The sequence below is a fragment of the Martes martes genome (genome assembly GCF_963455335.1).
Source record: "Martes martes genome assembly, chromosome: 5".
Lineage (NCBI taxonomy): Eukaryota > Metazoa > Chordata > Mammalia > Carnivora > Mustelidae > Martes > Martes martes.
Genome location: NC_137892.1, coordinates 19,175,981 through 19,197,216, shown reverse-complemented (window position 1 = coordinate 19,197,216; position 21,236 = coordinate 19,175,981). Strand labels below are relative to the sequence as shown.

General features: G+C 41.3%; 1 protein-coding gene across 5 annotated transcripts in view; it reads left to right on the top strand.

Moving 5' to 3' along the window:
- CANX (calnexin) overlaps positions 1 to 20,548 on the top strand; it is a 35,052-nt gene extending 14,504 nt beyond the window's left edge. For 4 of the 5 annotated variants that reach the window (XM_080804309.1, XM_080804310.1, XM_080804312.1 and 1 more), the window contains 14 exons: positions 2,588 to 2,764; positions 3,019 to 3,092; positions 4,211 to 4,269; positions 4,722 to 4,863; positions 5,383 to 5,464; positions 5,995 to 6,187; positions 8,359 to 8,548; positions 11,143 to 11,256; positions 11,553 to 11,709; positions 14,051 to 14,266; positions 14,952 to 15,071; positions 15,948 to 16,074; positions 16,250 to 16,329; positions 18,176 to 20,548. In XM_080804309.1, coding sequence (XP_080660435.1) covers positions 2,591 to 2,764; positions 3,019 to 3,092; positions 4,211 to 4,269; positions 4,722 to 4,863; positions 5,383 to 5,464; positions 5,995 to 6,187; positions 8,359 to 8,548; positions 11,143 to 11,256; positions 11,553 to 11,709; positions 14,051 to 14,266; positions 14,952 to 15,071; positions 15,948 to 16,074; positions 16,250 to 16,329; positions 18,176 to 18,229 — 1,782 coding nt within the window. In that variant the 5' untranslated portion in view covers positions 2,588 to 2,590 and the 3' untranslated portion in view covers positions 18,230 to 20,548. Of the gene's footprint in view, positions 1 to 2,188; positions 2,282 to 2,587; positions 2,765 to 3,018; positions 3,093 to 4,210; positions 4,270 to 4,721; positions 4,864 to 5,382; positions 5,465 to 5,994; positions 6,188 to 8,358; positions 8,549 to 11,142; positions 11,257 to 11,552; positions 11,710 to 14,050; positions 14,267 to 14,951; positions 15,072 to 15,947; positions 16,075 to 16,249; positions 16,330 to 18,175 lie in introns of those variants that run through there. The other variant, XM_080804308.1, reaches the window with a different exon arrangement.
- Positions 20,549 to 21,236: the final 688 nt, after the last annotated feature.

Here is a 21,236-nt window from a genome sequence, read left to right as displayed (position 1 = left end):
CCCGAGCCGAAGGCAGAGGCTTTAACCCACTGAGCCACCCAGGCGCCCCTCTTTTTTTTTTTTTTTTTTAAGATTTTTATTTATTTAGGGGCATCTGAGCGGGTTGGTCTGACTCTGACTCTTGATCTCGGCTCAGGTCATGATCTTAGGGGTCTTGAGATAAAGCCCTGTGTGGGGCTCCATGCTTAGTGTGGAGTCTGCTTGAGATTCTCACTCTCTCTTTCAAAATGAACAAAATCTTTAAAAAGAAAAGAACCTGCACACAAGTGGGGTGGAGGGGCAGAGGGAGAGGGACATATGCAGACTCCACACTGAGCTTGGAGCCTGAGGCTGGCCTCCATTCTAGGACCCTGAGATCATGACCTGAGCCAAAGTCAGACACTTAACCGACTGAGCCACCCAGGTGCCCCTATAGCATTGTTTCTATGGGCAAGAACTTGGGAATTAGATAAAATTGATTTAGATAAAAGGGTTGAATCAGCCTGTTTAGTTTCAGAGAGCAAGTTGTAAATCAAATAGCAATATTGCTATGTCATTCCAGAAAACAGAGGTCTCTCCAGTGAATAAATGAGAGATTACTTGTGTTTTTAAAGTATATAAGAAACTGAAGCAGAATGTTGACATTAAGAATTTTTTCTGGGGCGCCTGGGTGGCTCAGTGGGTTAAGCCGCTGCCTTCGGCTCAGGTCATGATCTCAGGGTCCTGGGATCGAGTCCCACATCGGGCTCTCTGCTCAGCGGGGAGCCTGCTTCCGTCCCTCTCTCTGCCTGCCTCTCTGTCTACTTCTGATCTCTCTCTGTCAAATGGATAAATAAAAATCTTTAAAAAAAAAAAAAAAAAAAAAAAAAGAATTTTTTCTGAAGGGGCGCCTGGGTGGCTCAGTTCTAAGTGTCTGCCTTTCGCTTGGGCCGTGATCCCAGGGTACTGGGATTGAGCCCCACATTGGGCTCCCTGCTTGGCAGTAAGCCTGCTTCTCTCTCTCCCGCTTCCCTTCCTTGTATTCCCTCTCTCATTGTGTCCCTCTCTGTCAAATAAATAAATAAAATCTTTAAAAAAAAAAAAAAAGAATTTTTTCTAAAAACCAGTCCTAGAGAAGGTTGTGAATGATTTTATTTAGCACTTTTATTTTCCGCACTAAATGCTAAGCATTTAGGAATCCAGTCTCTACCTTCTTTCATTCTGTGAACACAGTCCTAAGATGCATAAATAAAGAAATACCACTAGGTGATGCATGAAAATATAGTTATTTGTGTTGAGTTACTCACTGTAAAGGATTAGAGAGTTCATAAGGAATTTGGCATTAAACTGAGCATGAGAATAAATTGATTTACATTTTTCTAGAAACTCGGTCAAAATGGCAGTGTTGGTTGTGAATTGGGGCCATTTGAAGTTTATGAAGGAGCTCCTTCAGTTTTTTTTCTTCTTTTTTTCTTTTTGGATTTTGCCTGAGAAATAAAGGTCTCCATTGTAAACAAGAGACCAAAAATGTTAAGCTCAGGTTTTTTTCCTTAAATCTTTTTTTTTGTTGTTGCCTTAAAAACACATAAGATTTACTGTCTTTTTTAAAAAATTAGTTTTTGTTGTTTGTGGTGATTTACTATCTTAACCGTCATTAAATGTACAGTTCTGTGGCATAAATTATATTCACATTCTTGTGCAGTCATCCCCTCCATCCGTCTCTAGAACCCTTATTCATCTTGCAGAACTGGAAGTGTACTACGTACTATTGAATCATGTCCATCCATGTGACTCGGCTTTTATATCTTTAGATCTGTGGTCCTTGGAAAGAGGATCCACTACCACCCATGACAGCCTAACACAATACACAAGGCACTTAAGTGTTTAAAAGAACAAGAGATAAGAGTAGCTAGTCCTTGGTTTAATATTTTTGTTCAGTCTTAAAACACCAACTTAAAACCATATCTAAACTTGGTGATCTTTGAACAATAACCATATCTATATTAAATCATTAATGTGAGGTTATTTAGCCCTTCTGTTACCATGTCATTGTAAATTGTAAATTAATATGTTAAAAAAGCTTTTGTCCATCATTGAACTTTTTAACTTTTTTTAAAGATTTATTTATTTATTTATTTATTTGACAGAGATTACAAGTAGGCAGAGGGGCAGTCGGGGGTGGGGGAAGCAGGCTCCCCGCCGAGCAGAGTCCGATGCGGGGCTCTATCCCAGGACCCTGGGATCATGACCTGAGCCGAAGGCAGAGGCTTTAACCCACTGAGCCACCCAGGCGCCCCCATCGAACTGTTGTTAAATGCAAGAAGTGAGTTGGAAATTGCATTCTGACAGCCTGGGTCTGGGTAGCCAATGTGATAATTCTATATGGGGACAATCGTTTTGAGTTTCATTTGGAAATTTTCGTGAAATTCAGTCTTTTAACTGATTTTAGGAAAACCCCCTTCATCTCTCTGGTCTCACTTTCTTTATCTGTAGAATGAAATAGCCACAGTAAAGTTTTTTTCTGATTTGAAAGCCTTAATTTTAAATAAGGGAGGGGTCAGTGATGTTTAAAAAATATTTAAAAGGAAGCAATAACATTTCCATGATTTTACTTTTTTTTAATATGTAGAACATGGAAGGAAAGTGGTTGCTGTGTATGTTACTGGTCCTTGGAACTGGCATTGTTCAGGCTCATGAAGGACACGATGATGATATGATTGATATTGAGGATGACCTCGATGATGTTATTGAAGAGGTAGAAGACTCCAAATCAAAACCAGATACCAGCGCTCCTCCATCTCCAAAGGTTTGAAGTGGTCTTTGAATCTATTTGTTTGACCTCTTGAGGTAGTCAAAGGATGAAGGTAAATTTGACTCCTTTTCCAAGGGCAAGCAAAGTTGGCTAAAATAGCAACCTTTCTTATATGTTACCAATGATAAATTATATATATTGAATCACGAGGCAGCTATAAAAGTTTGGGATAATTGAAAGCAAATCTTGCTAAGAAGGGAATTGTGCTGAAAATTGCAATTCTTGATACATTTTTAAATTTAACACAGGTTACCTATAAAGCTCCGGTTCCAACAGGGGAAGTGTATTTTGCTGATTCTTTTGACAGAGGAACCCTGTCAGGGTAAGTGTTTCTTGGGGAGAAATGTCTTGTGGGCAAGCATCATGTAATAAGATGTGATAGTGGATTCCTTTTCAGATAGCATTTTATATAGTAAAATGTCTTAACTATTTTATGTCCCCAGTGTTTGTCATTTAGACGGAATTTAGAACATGTCCATTTAGAAAAGTTTTTTAGAATATGTGGGTCTAATTTCCATTTCTCTTTTCCCCTTGATCTTAAATATTGTTCTTTTGAACTGAGAAATTTTTTTCTCTTTGAGTCTTGAAAGTGGAGGAATGCCTTGGTGACTTCAGTTAAGCGTCTGACTCTTGGTTTCAGCTCAGGTCCTGATTTCACATTCATGGGGTCGAGCCCCACATCAGGTTCTATGCTCCGTGAATAGTCTGCTTCAGATTCTCTCTCTCTCTCCCTCCCACGCATCCACATCTTTCAGTAACTAAAAATCTTTTTTTTTTTTTGAAGATTTTATTTATTTATTTGACAGAGAGAGATCACAGTAGATAGAGAGGCAGGCAGAGAGAGAGGGAGAGAGGGAAGCAGGCTCCCTGCTGAGCAGAGAGCCCGACGCGGGACTCCATCCCAGGACCCTGAGATCATGACCCGAGCCGAAGGCAGCGGCTTAACCCACTGAGCCACCCAGGCGCCCCTCAGTAACTAAAAATCTTTAAAAAAAAAAAAAAAAAAAAGGTGGAATTATTTCATGGGTTCGGTACTTTTTCTTACAGGTTTGTGAGTTGAATAGTATGTATTTCTGTGTGGCAGATTTAAAAGTTGAAAGTATTAGAGTGGGGGCACCTGGCTGGCTCAGGGGGTTAAGCCTCTGCCTTCGGCTCAGGTCATGATTTCAGGGTCCTGGGATCGAGCCCCACATCGGGCTCTCTCTCTGCTCAGCAGGAAGCCTGCTTCCCCTTCTCTCTGCCTGCTTCTCTGCCTATTTGTGATCTCTGTCTGTCAAATAAATAAACAAAATCTTAAAAAAAAAAAAAAAGGAAAGTACTAGAGTGGTTTAGTAGGCTAAGAAGACTTGGTAGCTGCTGCTTGTGTTAGTATTTACATTGTTTCTTTTCACAGGCCAGCTGGCATTTAAATCTTAATATGGGGGTTTGTCCTAATTACAGGTGGATTTTATCCAAAGCCAAGAAGGATGACACTGATGATGAAATTGCCAAATACGATGGTGAGAGTTCCATTTGATTTACATAGAGTAGCAGACTGAGGCTTCACGTGTGGTTTCTATAGTGTGTCTTAAGGCAGGTCTGAAAATAGTATGTATACATTTTAAGATTTTTCCCTTAGAAGCTTTGCTGTCTGTGTGTTCATAGGATTAGACCTGTTGACTGCTTTACACCATAAAATGGAGAGGTAATGTGTCACCTGTGCTGCTGTCTGTGTTAAATGGAAGGTCTTTCTAGGTGTAGATGAAGTGAATAAGCTACAGGTTTAAAAACCATATCCTAATACTTGTCACGTGTGTGTGGTTAATGGGCTAGCTCTCATAGGTAAATGGAATAGGTTAAAAATTTGCCAGTATGATAGATGTGCATGGCTTGGAGTTTTGCTTGTTACCATTTAAGAGATCTTCAAAGGCATGATTAGTGAGTGGATTTTTCTTTTCCTGATGTCTTGCAGGAAAGTGGGAGGTAGATGAAATGAAGGAAACGAAGCTCCCAGGTGATAAAGGGCTTGTGTTGATGTCTCGGGCCAAGCATCATGCCATATCTGCGAAACTGAACAAGCCCTTTCTGTTTGATACCAAGCCTCTCATTGTTCAGTGAGTCAAACGTTTGCTTGATAGAAACTTCCCAGATCTTAGGAAATTATAAGAATAATTACATGTCACAGTGGCAGGTTTGCAGTATATTTAAGCATCCTGTAATCCAATACTTTTTTCCTGCCCAGTAAATTCTTTTGAAACAGATTGACTTACTTTTCTCCTGATGGCAAATGATCAGGATTTTGTCAAAAGTGTATAGTGGGAATCTGCATTAAGGTTTTATTTTATTTTACTTAGGTTTTGGGGGTGATTGAACAGCCATTCAAAAGCAAAAGAAAATGAGCACTCGGTAGAGTATGAGACTGTTGATCTTGGGTGTGAATTGGTGCCCCTGTGGGGTATAAAATTTTATACCCTGTGGGGTATAAAAATTACTTTAAAAAAAGGTCTTCAATAGGATAGAATTTTTCTTAAGGATAAACATATGGCCTGTGATAAAACATGTGACCAAGGCTGGTCAAAGAAATTTGATCTTTCAAAATGCCTACGATTTTCCGGTTTTCTCTTTGAAATCAGGTATGAGGTTAATTTCCAAAATGGAATAGAATGTGGTGGTGCCTACGTGAAACTGCTTTCCAAAACCCCAGAACTCAACCTGGTACGTCCTTCCTGTTTCCTTATATGGCCACCCACAGTTGTCTTTTAAGAATCTTAGAGAAAATGAAAGAGAATCTTGTAAGACCTGAGAAAATGAAGGCCTCCTCTCCTGCTGTTGAAATATTTAGAGGATTGGTAATATTGACTTCGATGCTTCTTTTTTATTTGAGATGTGAATTTCAAAGCCATTGTGCCTTATCCCTGACTTCTGTTCTGTGTAATTTTTGGTTTTGGCAAACTTCTTTGTTTTATGAAAGAAGCAGTAACTGTCTAGATACATGCATTACTCTGTTTTGTTTTTAAGTACTTTCATATATCCTCATGTAAGTTTCCCGGGGTAATTTCTTTCTCTTCTCCCGGGGTTATTCCTTTTCAGTGGTATCTATATAAGCCTCACAAATGAATCAGCTTTTTCTTTAAGGTGCCAGAAATTTACCTGGGATTTTATTAGAGGAAATAGCATATTTTGAAAGTTTGCTTTTGAACACTTTGATTGAGTCACTTAAAAATAGTTCATTTTTGTTTCTGTAGGATCAGTTCCACGACAAGACCCCTTATACGATTATGTTTGGTCCAGATAAATGTGGAGAAGACTATAAATTGCATTTCATCTTCCGCCACAAAAACCCCAAAACGGGTATATATGAAGAAAAGCATGCTAAGAGGCCAGATGCAGATCTGAAGACCTATTTTACTGATAAGAAGACACATCTTTATACATTAAGTAAGAAAACATATTAATTTGGGGGTATTATGGCACCGTACATTTATCATCTCTTGAATTTAAAGATTACATATCTGGAGAAGACCAAAGCCTGCAAGTAAGAGTCTCTGTTGACTTAATATCGTAGTGGTGAAAAGAACTTAATTTTTCAGCAGCAAGAAAAGCTGCTTTTCCCATAGGTTGAATTGAAAAGTGGGGTTTGAGACCATCTTAAGAGTAAGCTTGTATGTTCCGTAAAGAGCTTTGCTGATTCCCCTCATGTTCTCCCATTGTGTATTTTCTTGTTGATAACATGTTAAATAATGGCACACAATAGAAATACATGTTGTTGTTTTCAAATTATCTTTCAGTTGAAGTGTGGATGCTCCAGTACCTGGATGGTTGAGGTTTGTGTGTGTGTGTGTTTTTAAGATTTTGTTTGTCAGAGAGAGAGCACAGCAGGGGAATGGTAGGGCAGAACGAGAAGCAGACTCCCTGCTGAGCAAGAAGCGCAGTATGGGACTCGATCCCAGGACCCTGGGATCAAGATGCTTAACCAGCTGAGCCACCCGGGCATCCCTAGACAGTTGGACATTGGAATGCGTTTTTTATTTTATTATTAAAGATGTATTTGTTTATTTTTGAGAGAGAGAGAAAGACCATGCAAGGGAGGGGAAGGACAGAGGGGGAGAGAGAGAGAGAGAAATCCTCTGCACTGAGCTCAGAGCCTGGAATGGACTCGAGACCAGGACCAGAGCTGAAACCAAGAGCCAGCTGCTTAACCAGCTGAGCCACCCAGGGGCCCCTGGAATGCGTTTTTTATTTTAATGAAGCTTTTCCTGCTGGTTTAAGTATATATAGACAGGCCTCTTTTCCTAAAGGATACGGTAACCTTTTTCCTTTCCTTTTTTTTTTTTTTTTTTTTTTTTTAAGATTTTTATTTATTTGACAGAGAGAGACACAGTGAGAGAGGGAGAAACAGGCTTCCCACTGAGCAGGGAGCCCAATGCGGGGCTCGATCCCAAGACTCTGAGATCATGACCTGAGCTGAAAGCAGATGTTAATGACTGAGCCATCCAGGGGCCCCACCTTTTTTTTCTTTGTAACAGAAGTAATACGTACTCCATATAGACTTCAAAAGCTAGAAATAAGCAAAATAAATTACATTTAAAATTATTTGAAATATCAACATTGTAATATGTATTTGACTGTGTCTGTATAAACATGTGTAGCGTTTTATTAAAAGTCGAATGCTGGGGTGCCTGGATGGCTCAGTTGGTTGAGCAGCTGGCTCTTGATGTCAGCTCAGGTCATGATCGGGGGTCGTGGGATTAAACCAAGTCTGACTCCATGCTCAGTGGGGAGTCTGCTTCAGAATTCTCTTTCCCTCTCCCTCTGTCCCTCTCCTTGCACACATGCATGTGCTTTCTCTCTTAAAAAAAAAAAAGTTGAACGTGCTGTAAAGGTGTAAGAATATCTCTGTGAGAGCACATATGACTGACAACGTTGCTGGCCTTCATTATCACTGAGGCCAGTGGCATAGGTGCTCCCTGCTTTCCATAGTATTCTGGATGCGCTGGGACCTAGTCAGTTGCCATTGAGACATTTAGGTGTGGGATCCAGGCTTTAGAGTAAGTCTCACTTCAGATATGTTTATGGATTTAAAGTTCCACTGGACTCAAAAGTACAACCATAAGTAGACATGTGGTTTAATAAATAAAATCAAACACTTGTGTACTTGGAAATTTTGGTAACATAGGTGGTAGTAGTACCAGTTCAAAAAATGAGGAAATGGGCTTTTTCTTGTTGGGGGGTGGTGGTTATAATAAATAAACTTATTTGCCTGTTGACTGGTGTGTAACCATTTGTGTCAGACCATTATTGCATGAGTTTATATACCTTTGGTGTTTTGATGTTTTTAATGTCCATAAGTGAAGTCTTCTGTAACTTTAAATTTTATGTGTCATTTGCTTTAGTTTTAAAATCCCGAGGAACTAGCATTTATGATTTACAGATAAGGAAGAGAGGGTTAACTATATAAGGCTCCAAGACCGTCTTCTGACTCTGACACCCTGAGGTCATTACTCTGTGCTTCCGTTTCCTATTAGAAATAGGATCTTCTGCTGTGGTAAAGAGAACTTGGGAAATGAGTGGTTGATTTATTTTTTTAAATTGCATTTAATTTTTTTCAGTCTTGAATCCAGATAATAGTTTTGAAATATTAGTGGACCAGTCTGTTGTGAATAGTGGAAATTTGCTAAATGACATGACTCCTCCTGTAAATCCTTCACGTGAGATTGAGGACCCAGAAGACCAGAAGCCTGAGGATTGGGATGAAAGACCAAAAATACCAGATCCTGATGCTGTCAAACCGGACGACTGGTGAGTTTTCACAGTGCAGCATTTCATATGTTCCACATGGCTTAAGCAACTGATGTTGGCTAAAATCTCATAATTTCAATAATCTAGGGTGCTCTCTAAATGGTAGGAAAAATGGGAGACCACTATAGCTGAAAAGGGGCAATAGTGATCATCTCGGTTGCCTAATACCATTTTACAAGCCACAAAATGCTGAAATTGATGATAGAGTTTGCCCATGGGAACATGGTGGGTTTGTAGCAGAACTTTTGTTCGCTTGGCCTTTCTAGGGCTTTTATGAATTCACATTTAAAAGTCTTGAAATTTTATGGGGTGCCTGGGTGGCTCAGTGGGTTAAGCCTCTTCCTCAGCTCAGGTCATGATCTCAGGGTCTTAGGATCGAGCCCCACATCAGGCTCTCTGCTCAGCAGGGAGCCTGCTTTCCCCTTCTTTGTCTCTCTGCCAAATGAATAAATAAATTTTAAAAAAAAATCTTTAAAAGTCTTGAAATTTTATTTAATTAATTTATTTTTTAAAAGATTTTGGGGGCACCTGGGTGGCTTAGTTAAGCATCTGCCTTTGACTCAGGTCACGATCTCAGGGTCCCAGGATCAAGCCCTGCATCGGGCTCCCTGCTTGATTTTATTTCTTTTATTTTATTTAATTAATTTATTTATTTGAGAGAGAGAGAACGCATGCATGCACATGCACAAGTGGGGAGGAGGGGTTGGGGGAGAAGGAGAGGCAGACTGCTGAGCAGGGAGTGTGAAGTAGGGCTCCATCCCAGGACCCTGAGGTCATGACCTGAGCCAAAGGCAGACGCTTAACCAACAGAGCCACGCTGGTGCCCTAAATTTTAAATTTTAATTTGTAAAATGAACTTTTTCCCATTTGAACAACACTCAAGACTTCTCTGCTCTGTATTGGGCAGTGGAAGACGAAGCCACAGGGATACCAGCTGCCCACACAGCTCCCAGTTGAGCGATGAGGCAGGCAGACAAGGTCAGTGTGTGTGTGGTGAGTGATCTGGTAGTAGGTGTTAGTGAGTGACGAGAGCACCAGCTATGCCTGGTTCAGGGCCAGTTTCTTGAGCAGGGAAGTGAGACTGAGACTTGGAAGTAGGGTAAGGAGTCAGGCAAATGGTGAAGATAGGGAATGGTATTCCCAGCTGAGGAAGAAAAACATGTGCAGTAAGTAGAGGGGTAGGAGTGAGCTTAGCATGTGTGAGTGAACTTGAGTATATGCTGTACAGTCTTTCTTGTTGGGTACGAATTGGAGAGTGATGAAAAGTGAAAACAGGCAGGGTTGTACTCTTGTGTGTGGCCATATTGGAACTACGATCCAGTGACTTTTAGAAATGTCAGAAAGTGACAAAGAGCAGTTAAATTCTAGCTGATGTTTTTCCTTCCTTAAAGTATGTGTACCTGAATTTTTATGCTGCACTAGTATAAACACTGAGTTTATTTGTATATTTGTGAGCGTAGACCTGGACTCCGCCTATTTCAGTATTGTACTCCTTAACTAGCTGTTTTAATTTGGGGGTGGGAGTGTGAATGTTCAGCTTCAGTAAAAGGGCCAGCTGAATGTTGTACAGTGTTCTGCAGTGTTCTCATGCAATTAATTTAAAACAAGCATGGGTCAAAATCATAATCTTGGCAGAGGATAGAAGATGTCTTTGCTTACCAGTTAATGTGGGCTCTGTTTCATAATGCCTGCATAAAACTTTGAAATTAGCTACTTCTTGATGAAATTTTCTTTTAAGAGTAAATGTTTGAGTTACTGTTCACATACTAAAATCCACCCTTTTTCTGTCTCCCTGGGTTAGCCTGTTCTGGACATAGCTACTAACCTATTAGATTAACCTATTCTGGATATCCATATACTGTAATATATGACTTTTTGTGTCTGGCTTCTGTACTTGGCATAATGACTTCAGGGTTCATCCATGTTGAAGTGTGTGTCAATACTTCATTCCTTTTTCTGAGCTAGTAATACTCCACCACGTGGATAGCACCGCACTTTATCCAGGCCCCAGTTGACTGACGTTTAGGTGGTTTCCCTCTTTTGGTGGTGATTAGGAATCATGCTGCTATGAACAGTCATTATAGGTGTTTGGGTGGTTCTATGTTTTCATTGTCTTGGAGCAGAATTGCTGCTGTTTTCCTTTCCCGCTGGTGACATTATGAGATCTCTGCATCCTCGCCAACACTTGTTTTTAGCAGTCATTCTTATAGCCATCCTAGTGGGTGTGAAGTGATATTTTATTGTGGCTTCAATTTGCATTTCCCCGATGGCTAACGATGTTAAACGTCGTTTCATGTGCTTATTGGCCCTTTGTGTATCTTTGGAGAAATGTCTGTTCACATCCTTTGCCCGTGTTTAAGTTGGGTTGTCTTTTTTATGGAATTGTAAGAGCTCTCTATGTATTCTGAATTCTAGACCACTGTCAGATGAATGAATTATTCTCTTCTGTTTTCTAGAAGGAGTTATTTTAAATCTTGAGAGTAAGCATGACCAAAATATTTCCAGATTGCCCCTGTTTCAGATTTATAATGTGGGATAACACTGTGACTCTTTGGCCAGTGTTGTCCTGACCAGCTTTTTCTGTTGTGTGTAAGGGATGAAGATGCCCCTGCTAAAATTCCGGATGAGGACGCTTCAAAGCCTGAAGGCTGGTTAGACGATGAGCCCGAATACGTACCTGATCCAGACGCAGAGAAGCCAGAGGACTGGTAAGAGCTTCAGTGAACTTCTTAAATTGCCTGCTCTTTTATCAACATAAAAGTTACTGATTAAAGATAGCCAGGTGTCCAATTTAAGTGTAGGGCTCAACAAATTTAATTATGTGGTTGTTTTCAAGGCATCTGTCCTGAGAAACCCTTGTTACTGGAAATGCAGGGACAAAATGATACTCTGGTGACACAGTGTGACCCTGGAAGCATTACTGCAGGACTTCAGGGGAGCCTTGGCGTGGCCGTCCTAGTCCTGCATCACAGAATCCATTTATAATTGGTTTCTACCTCCACAGGGATGAAGACATGGATGGAGAATGGGAGGCTCCTCAGATTGCCAACCCCAAGTGTGAGTCGGCCCCTGGGTGTGGTGTCTGGCAGCGACCTATGATTGACAACCCTAATTATAAGGGCAAATGGAAGCCTCCCATGATTGACAATCCTAACTACCAGGTGTGTGCCTCCTCATGGTTGAGTTGCCTCATTGATCTGTTTGTTTGGAGAGAAGTTTTGTCTATAGGGAGGTGGCGTAGTTGATCACTGTATTCAAACAATTGAATTAAAGACAAACTTCAGGGGCGCCTGGGTGGCTCAGTCAGTTGAGAGTCCGACTCTTGATTTGGGCTCAGGTCTCAAGAGTCAGGGTGGTGAGTTGAAGACCTGCATGAGGCTCCCCGCCCAGCTTAAAAAAAAACTAAATGCAAAAAAACCCAAACTTCGGAATTGAGAGAGAGCTTATATGTTAAGCGTTGAAAAAAATAAACCTAGGGACTGGAAAGAGGTTTCATGATTGCTTTGTAACTTGTGTTTAAAATCAGAAAAGAAAAACAGAAACTTGTGATTTGGGCAGCTTGCTGTCGTGTGATAGGGGCTTCGCAGCCACTGGATCCAAACTGGCGATCGGTGGGATGGCAATTGGTGGGATAAACCGTGGAGACGGGAGGGGGCTCCCTGATTGCGAGTCCGCTCAGTGCTTCGCTTCAGTATCTCAGCTGTGAAAAGACTGAGAGGTGCAAACAAAATGCTAGGCATACAGATGGTGACCACTCAGACCCTGGTCTCCTCAGTTTCTGTCTTAGATGATTTGTCATCGTTAATTTCCACTTTGTCCCCCTTTATCGTATCTTATTTTTCACAAAATATTTATTTCGGAGAGGGAGGGACCAAGTGAGCAAGCATGCAGTGGGAGGGGTAGGAGAGGGAGAGAGAGTGTTAAGCCAACTGTGCTCTGAGCATGGAGCCTGGCATCAGGCTTAATCTCAAGACCCCGAGATCACAACCTGAGCCCGAATCAAGAGTCAGATGTTCAGCCGACTGAGCCACCCAGGCATCCCTGTCCTCCGTTATAATGTAAGGTACGAGTGTGTGTCTCTGTGCCTATACTGTGTGTATACATTTCTGTTTGTAATTGTATTTTTAGTTGTGCAGTCAAGCAATAAAATAAATTAAAATAGCCCTTTAAGTAAAATGTCCCTTTAGAAATACAAATCAAAACCACAGTGAGATACCACCTCACAGCAGTCAGAATGGCTGAAATTAACAAGTCAGGAAATGACAGATGCTGGTGAGGATGTGGAGAAAGGGGAACCCTCCTACACTGTTGGTGGGAATGCAAGCTGGTGCAGCCACTCTCTAAAACAGTATGGAGGTTCCTCAAAAAGTTGAAAATAGAGCTACCCTGTGACCCAGCAATCGCACTACTGGGTATTTACCCTAAAGATAAAATGTGGGGATCCGAAGGGGCACGTGCACCCGAACGTTTGTAGCAGCAATGTCCACAATAGCCAAACTATGGAAAGAACCTAGATGTCCATCCACAGATGAATGGATAAAGAAGATGTGGCATATACGCGTGTGTGTGTGTGTGTATACACATATATATATGTGTGTGTATATATATATACACACACACACACAATGCAGCCATTGAAAGAAATGAAATCTTGCCATTTACAATGGCGTAGATGGAACTAGAGGGTATTATGCTAAGTGAAATAAGTCAATCAGAGAAAGACAATTATATGATCTCTGATATGAAGAATTTGAGAGGCAGGGCAGGGGGTTGTGGGGGGTAGGGAGGGAAAAAATGAAATGAAAAAATGAAACAGGATGGGGTCAGGAGGGAGACTAACCATAAGAGACTCTTAATCTCATGAAACAAACCGAGGGTTGCTGGAGGGGAGCGGGATGGTAGGGATAGACATTGGGGAGGATATGTGCTGTGGTGAGTGATGTGAAATGGTGAGCCTAATGATTCACAAGCCTGTACCCCTGGGGCAAATACGTTATATGTTAATTAAAACAAAAACAAAAACCCCCGGCCCTTTAGCTGTTCTGTGGATGGCCATTTGGGTGGATTGCCTTCCACCCATGTTTACTTTCAGAGTCTTTGCTGCAGTGTTCAACCCTGCGCACGTCTGGGTATGTGTGGTAACTATTCTTCTAGCTAATTATCAAGAAGTACGCTTGCTGGTTGAAGGTCATATACATTGCAAATCACCACTGAGCAAGCCTGTGCTTGTTCAAGGCTGTTCGTTGATAAGAGTCTGTTGGAATATGCCAGGCAGAGCAGGTGTTGGTTTGGGTCAAGGTCAGGGCTGAGGTTAGAAATTGAAAGTAGTTGGGAGTCCAGACATCTTCATCATTTATTCCCTGGTACTCAGTTACATTTTACAAAGTCAGCACTTACCTTCGTTGATCATGCAGAATTCATCTTAATTCTTATTTAGGTTCACCATACGTTTGTGTTGTTCATTATCTGAAATGTTTTAAAAACTGTATTTTTTTCCTCCAGGGAATCTGGAAGCCCCGGAAAATACCAAATCCAGATTTCTTTGAAGATCTGGAACCTTTCAAAATGACTCCTTTTAGTGCTATTGGTTTGGAACTGTGGTCCATGACCTCAGACATTTTTTTTGACAACTTCATTGTTTGTGGGGATCGAAGAGTAGTTGATGATTGGGCCAACGATGGATGGGGTCTGAAGAAAGCTGCTGACGGGGCTGCCGAGGTTCGTTCTCACTTGCTTCTCATGCATTTATGTCTGTTATTGCTGGTGACAAATCGTTTCTTTTATGGCAGCCTATCTTCTAAGATTTGCCTTTTCCCTTATTTGAGAATATTGTTATAAAATATGTGACCGGATGCTTGCTAAAGACAAAATACTGGGTGTTTGGACATGATTTCATTAGTCTAATGTAATGACTTTTTAGATTCCCTATTTGTGTTATGGGTAGGGTGTGTTTTGTTTTTAATTAATGTGCTAAAACGTGATTTAAAAAATTAGCCATTTAGGGTATTTTAATGCACTCTTAAATGTTGAATCTTGATTTACCAGTATACATAATTTTCCCCCAGTTTGGCCACATGACCAAGCTGTGAGTGGGAGAGCCAGAGATTACTGAGATCAAGAAATTCTTCATTCACTGGCCCTGAGGTTAAAGGGGCCTCTAGCAGGTGATTAAGAAACCTGCGTTCACATCTCTGAAAGGGAAATCACCTTGATGATAAGAGTAGGGGGGGAAATGGAGGCTTTTCTCTTACTTCCTTTTTAGGTTGTATGATTATGTTGGCTTGAACCCTTTGACAGAGGAGGAGCCTGAGTAGTGACATGCAGAAATTGAACAGTGAAACAGTGCAGCCTGTATTTGGTGTCAAAACCAAGGACCTGAAATCTGTCCTGTCCTGTTTTTCAGCCAGGTGTAGTGGGGCAGATGATTGAGGCCGCAGAGGAGCGCCCATGGCTCTGGGTGGTCTACATTTTGACTGTAGCTCTGCCCGTGTTTCTCGTTATCCTCTTCTGCTGCTCTGGAAAGGTATGAGCTTTTCTGTTAGTCACTTTTAAAAAAAGAACTCTTTTTATATTAGTTAAGATCTGTTGCCTGAGGTTTTCTCAGTAATGACTGGGCCACATCTGAAACCTTATTCACTGCTCTCACTGGGCATTTATGGTGCCCAGATGGGAGCAGGATTTATAGGCCTTCGGTTTCTACTGGTGTTTTAGCCTGCTGTAATACTCTTCCCTAATATTTGGCAGAAGTTTTCTAGAAAACAAAAATTAAAAACCCAACAACTTAGATACAAAACCAGCCATCTGGGCCCAAACCAGCTTTTCCTCCTTGGTGTAGTTGTTTGTATCCATATGCTTCATAATTCAGTCTTTGATTTTTTTTCATTATCCATTCTTCCCTCATTATCCCTACCCTTCCCCCAAAAAGACATGTGGGGATAATCCAGCCTTATTTTATTTTAAAGTTTTTCTTGTTTAGTCTTTGTTGTATGCAATCCAGAAACCAGGAGAGAATATTCTGTTTAGGCACTCTGCTTCTATTAAATGAGGATTGTGTTTCACCTTGCATTTGATATGTTTTGTAACCTGATCTCCAAAGTTCCTTTTTCAGCCTTCTTCCCCACCACGCTTCTGTCTGTGTGTCCGTGCCTCAGTCATCTTGAGTGTTTAGATCTGCATGATCCTGCCTCACCCCTTTGTTCTGACTCTTCCTTCTGCCTTTGACCCACACACACACTCACTGAAGAGAAAGCTCTCAGGGTGGGAATGTCTTAATACTTTTATTTATCTATGCTAGTATAGGGCCTCGTGCAGAACTTTGCTCATAGGCATTCAATAATTACATGATAATGTAGTACATAAAAATGTGAACAAAACTGTTGCACCTTGGGGAATATTTCAGAAACAGTCCAGTCCCGTGGAGTATAAGAAGACCGATGCTCCTCAACCAGATGTGAAGGAGGAAGAAGAAGAAAAGGAAGAGGAAAAGGACAAGGGAGATGAGGAGGAGGAGGGCGAAGAGAAGCTTGGTAAGTAGACCCCAGAATATCTGCTTTAAGCAAGACCCTAAGGTGTTTCAAACTCAGAAACAAGTGACGAAAAAGATTGCCCTAGACTCCAGAAGTGTGTTCTAAGGCTGCTGGTCTCGTCAAAAACAAGTATGAGGTTTTGCTCATTTTGTTGTTCTTTTGGTCTCTGTCTCAGAAGAGAAGCAGAAAAGTGATGCTGAAGAAGACGGGGGCACTGCCAGTCAGGAGGAGGACGACAGGAAACCTAAAGTAGAGGTAACGGCAGGGGGGAGTACGTTTTCCATCCCAAGCAGCTCGGGGAAGGTGCATTTAAGTAGGGGTTTATTTTCAGAGGATTATTTTCATGGGCTGTGGCAGTAAGAAAAGAATCTGTGAGGATTAATTTTTTAAAAGTGGAATTCTTAGCAACATAGGGAAGCATTTCCTTGGATCATTTTAAACTACATCTGAATCTCAGAAGTGTTTTTCTCTGCTATAATTGATTTTCTGGAGTAAGCAGAAGGTTTCAGGGGAAAACCAATAACGTGTTTGTGAAGATGGTAACTTCAGATTCAGGTTATTATCCAACACGTCTGTCTCCTTTCTCTCTCCTCACTGTGCCCTGAAAAAGTATTTCCTTCCCTGGTGGTGTAGTGGTTAGGAGGGGGGAAAAAGTATTTCTTGAACAATGATTTTATTGTATTCTAAAATGTTTGCCCCTGTTGTTCATGGATTTGTTCATTCAACAAGTATTTATGGAGTGCTCGTCATGGGCCTCACATTGTCCGTGAACAAGACAGAGATACCCTTCCTTTGGGGAATCTAAATTCCAGTGGGAGGAAACTGACAATAAGCAGTAGGCATTATAATGAAGTAAATAATATGTTAGGAAGTGATAGGCTGTGAAAAATAAAAATAGAACAGGAAAAGGTATTGGAAGTACTGGAGGTGGGGTGGGGTGCAGTGTTAGAGATGGTAGGCCTTGTTGGAGAGGTGACCCTGGGGCCGACTTGAAAGAGATAAAGGACTTTGCTGTAGAGATGTCCATGGGAAGAAACATTCCTACAGAGACAACAGCCAGCCCAGAGGCCTGAAGTAGTAGTCTAGAAGACCACGTGGGCCAGTAGAGTCGGGGGTGGGGAAGGCTCCAGATTAGGTGGGGCATCCTAGGTGGTGGTGTGGGTTTGGCTTCTCCTGGTGAAATGGGCAGCCATTGCAGGCTTTGGGGCACAGGAATGACAGGATCTGATTACTCTGGCTGCTGTGTTTTCTACAGACTGGGGAGACTCAATGAGACCAGTTGGGAGGCAAGATAACGGTGGCTACGAGCAGGGGTAGAGGAGAGTGTGAGAACTCACTGGGCTTCTGGGTACAGATTTTGGGTGGATTGAATAGTAGGATGTATGAGGGAGAGAATAACCTACATCTTTCTTGGGGCCCTTTTGCAAGCACTGCTCTGTTTCAGTCTGCTCCTTCCTCAAAAACCCTACCCAGTTTCCATTCCAGCTTCTACAACTGCCCCTCCATCGATAAAGGTCAATGCTGTTGATGCCTTCTGTGGCTATATTCTGTCTCAACTACAATGTAGACTTTGAACTAGATGTACTTCTTTCAGGTAGGGACCGGTCTCACACATGTATTTTATATTCCCCAATCTTCCTCACAAAATAGAAGTCGCTCTGTAGAGTACGAGGAGCCCTGGGCTTACAGTCTTGAGTGCTGTGTGGGGCCTGCTGGGACAGTCCTCCATTCCCTGAGACCCTAGCTTTCTCAGCCTCAGAATGGGGCTAATGTGCCCACAGGCCAGTAGGTTATTCAGGATTGAGCAAGATCACGTGGGAAAGCAGGGCATCTGGTCCTTTTTAAAGAAAATTTTGATGGGTTAGATTGAGGAAAGTGGATGTTTACAGAAAACAGTACAGACAAAATTAGAGCATACAGAACCCTGCTGCCTTTGAGAAAACCATTGTTGCTGGTACATTTTCTTCTAATTGTTTTTCTTCTCTTGTTTTTGCTGCAGATGGGTTACCCTCAGCCTGGCTGATCTTGAAAGCTTGGTGAAGTTTTCACTTATTTAAAGCATTGCTAATTATAGTGAATTTCTCATTTTTTCAACCAACAGGAGGATGAAATTTTGAACAGATCACCAAGAAACAGAAAGCCACGAAGAGAGTGAAACAATCTTAAGAACTTGATCTGTGATTTCCTCTCCCTCCCCTTTCCCTGCAAGCGTGGTCCTAGGAGAGGGCCTGGCACACCTTAGGTTGAAACTCAGAAAACCTCCAGACGTCACCATCGACAGGCTCCAGTCGAACACTAGCCCGTGTAATTGTAAACATCTAAGCAGTCAGTAATTGCAGTTGTGACATAAAGGACCCTGTGTCTGTAGAAAGAAAGCATATAACATTAATGGTTGTGAAATGTAACATGAAGCAACTAACTTGTATTTTGTTTTCGTTTTTGTTTTTAAACATCTTTGTTTTTTAAAATAGAGTGATAGAACTTTGCCAGTCTTTAAAATCTTGGCTTAATTTAATATATTAATCTGTCCGTGCAGAAATAACACCAACCTTTAGAAATGCTAGGGGGATGAATTGCAGTTTTTAGAACCAAATTTGTTTTTTAAGTTTGGTATTACAAAACATTCAAGTGTTCTCTGTCCCTTAAAATTGATAATCATGTTGAAAGTGCAGTCGTTGTGGTTATAATCTTGTTTTGCTTGCTTCCATCGCCCAGTTCCTCCTAAGGAAACTGAGGAGATGGACTGGATGGAAGCCCAAATTTATGTAAAGGTTCTGTTTCAGTTGTATTAAAAATAGACATACAGAAAGAAGAAATTTTTCCTCTTGATGTTGGTTAGACCATACAGTGTGTGTGTTCTGTTGCCCTTGGAACAGCTCCGTTCCCAGACAGCTTTGCAGTCAGTGGAGGAAGTGGCATAAGGTGGCACGCGGGCAGTCATGCCTCCCAAACTGGGGGAGTCTGGGCGCCAGCCGCCCGGAGCAGGGGGCTGTTTAAGGAATGCTCCCAGGGCGTGGGGGCTCCCAAGTAGACGCAGATGTTTTCATCACTTCCACTGTGTTGACACTCTTTCCTTCCCTGTTGCCCCAGATCCCCAGCTTTCTCCTCTGCTATGCATTTTCTTCACAGCGCAGCTTGCAGTCCGTCGCTGAAAATGATTATACGCTCCGCATAGTGTTAAGCTTTATTGTGATTAAGTGTGTTTCTTCTTCCTTTTTTAAGCAGACCCACACCTTTCCAGGGTCAAAGTACAGGATAGAATACTGTCTTCATCTTTATCCATTTCTTTTTACTCTGTGTAAAGACTTGAGAAGTCTAAGCCAGAGGTGAGCCAATTCAGAATTGACTGTAATTGAACACAGGCTAAAAGTATTTATGGGAGGAGTGACATACAGCATGAATTATCTTATTTTTTTTTTTTTTTAGCTGCTAAACTTTTTAAGTTTTCATTTGCAGTTCATGTAACATTTGTGTCTTAAATTACATGATAAAGCAGTCCTGTTGAAAAAAAATTTTTTTGTTTGGGTATGTGGCTTGTAGAATTCTTTAAAAAGTGATCTTAGATTTGTTTTTTTCATGTGGAATGCAGATGGGTGCTATCAGAGCCTCTCCCCCATCACTCTAGTGTAATATCATTATTACACCACACTGAAATGTATTCAGAATTGTTTTAGCTTTATTCTTTCTTCAGAGGTGTTTCAAATGTACCGATGACACTGTTTCTTGCACTGAATATATAAACACTCCAAAGTGTTTATATTGGGGAGATTTGGGGAGGAAGTATATTCGTAAAAGATGAAGGCTGTATCTGTTTATTTTGTTTATCTTCAATTTTTTACTGGTTCACTGAAATTCTTAGGAGGGTGGGATGAATTTTTCTTGCTGTTCCGTGCTTTATCCTTTTCATCTGTTGTTATGTGGTCACAGTGACCTTAGCTATGTAGCAGACTTTCCCAAATGTATTGAGTGCAAATAAACAGTTAATTAGCAAGACCTGAAAATATGTCTGCAGGTTTCTCCTTGAAGCAAATGTGTGGGATTATTGCATTTCCAGAAACCTGCCTTCCTCACTGTCTGGTGACCTTACATCTCTTGTCTCACCTAACAGTTTCTTCCAGCTGATCTGTGGAATGACAAGTACAAACTAGAAGGTTCATTGCCTTTCCGGGATTATTTAGTAGCAAAGTTTGTCAAAAAAAAAAAAAGAAAAAAAAATATTTTCTTGGTTTTCTCTTTGTTGAAGGTGCACCCTTCCGATTAAATGTCTGACACATTAATGAATGACCAGCAGTATTTAGCTCTTAAAATGCACTTAAATTAATAGTTTTCCGTGCTGGCTGTCTTGTCACAGTGTTGTAAAACTCCACTCCATCAGATGTGTTCCTCAATTTCTCTTATCCACAAAATACTCTCCATTTTTCTCAAATTGTCACGTCACTAAATGGTATTACATTAAAGCCCTGTGTTAAGTGTCTGCTTTTGACTGAACTTCTTCATGGTAACTTCCAAGTCAAGTGTTACGCTGCAGAAAATGTGGATGGTTGAGTAATTACTTCATGTCACCGTCTGGATTTGATCCAGTCAATTCAGTGTAGATTGGGCATTCTTTCTCTGCTGGATTGCGGGTCAGCATTTCCTGTTGTAGAGTAAGGATAGCAGCTCAGAAATGGGGGAGGGGCCAGTAACTTGTAGATAATTTTTTTTTCTTTAAGATTTTACTTATTTGACGGACCACAAGCAGCAGGTGGGGTGGGAGAGGGAGAAGCAGGGTCTCTGCTGAGCAAGGAGGCAGACACTGGGCTTGATCCCAGGATGCTGGGATCATGACCTGAGCTGAAGGCAGAGCTATAACTGACTGAGCCACCCAGGCATGCCCCTCTTTTTTTTTTTTTTTTTAAGATTTTATGATAACAACGGTGCCTGGGTGGTTCAGTGGGTTAAAGCCTCTGGCTTCGGCTCAGGTCATGATACCAGGGTCCTGGAATCGAGCCCCGCATCCGGCTCTCTGCTCTGCGGGGAGTCTGCTTCCTCCTCTCTCTCTGCCTGCCTCTCTGCCTACTTGTGATCTCTGTCAAATAAATAAATATTTAAAAAAAAAAGATTTTATGATAACATTCTTTGATGTATGGGAGCCATTGAACTCTTAATTTTTATTAGAGAAT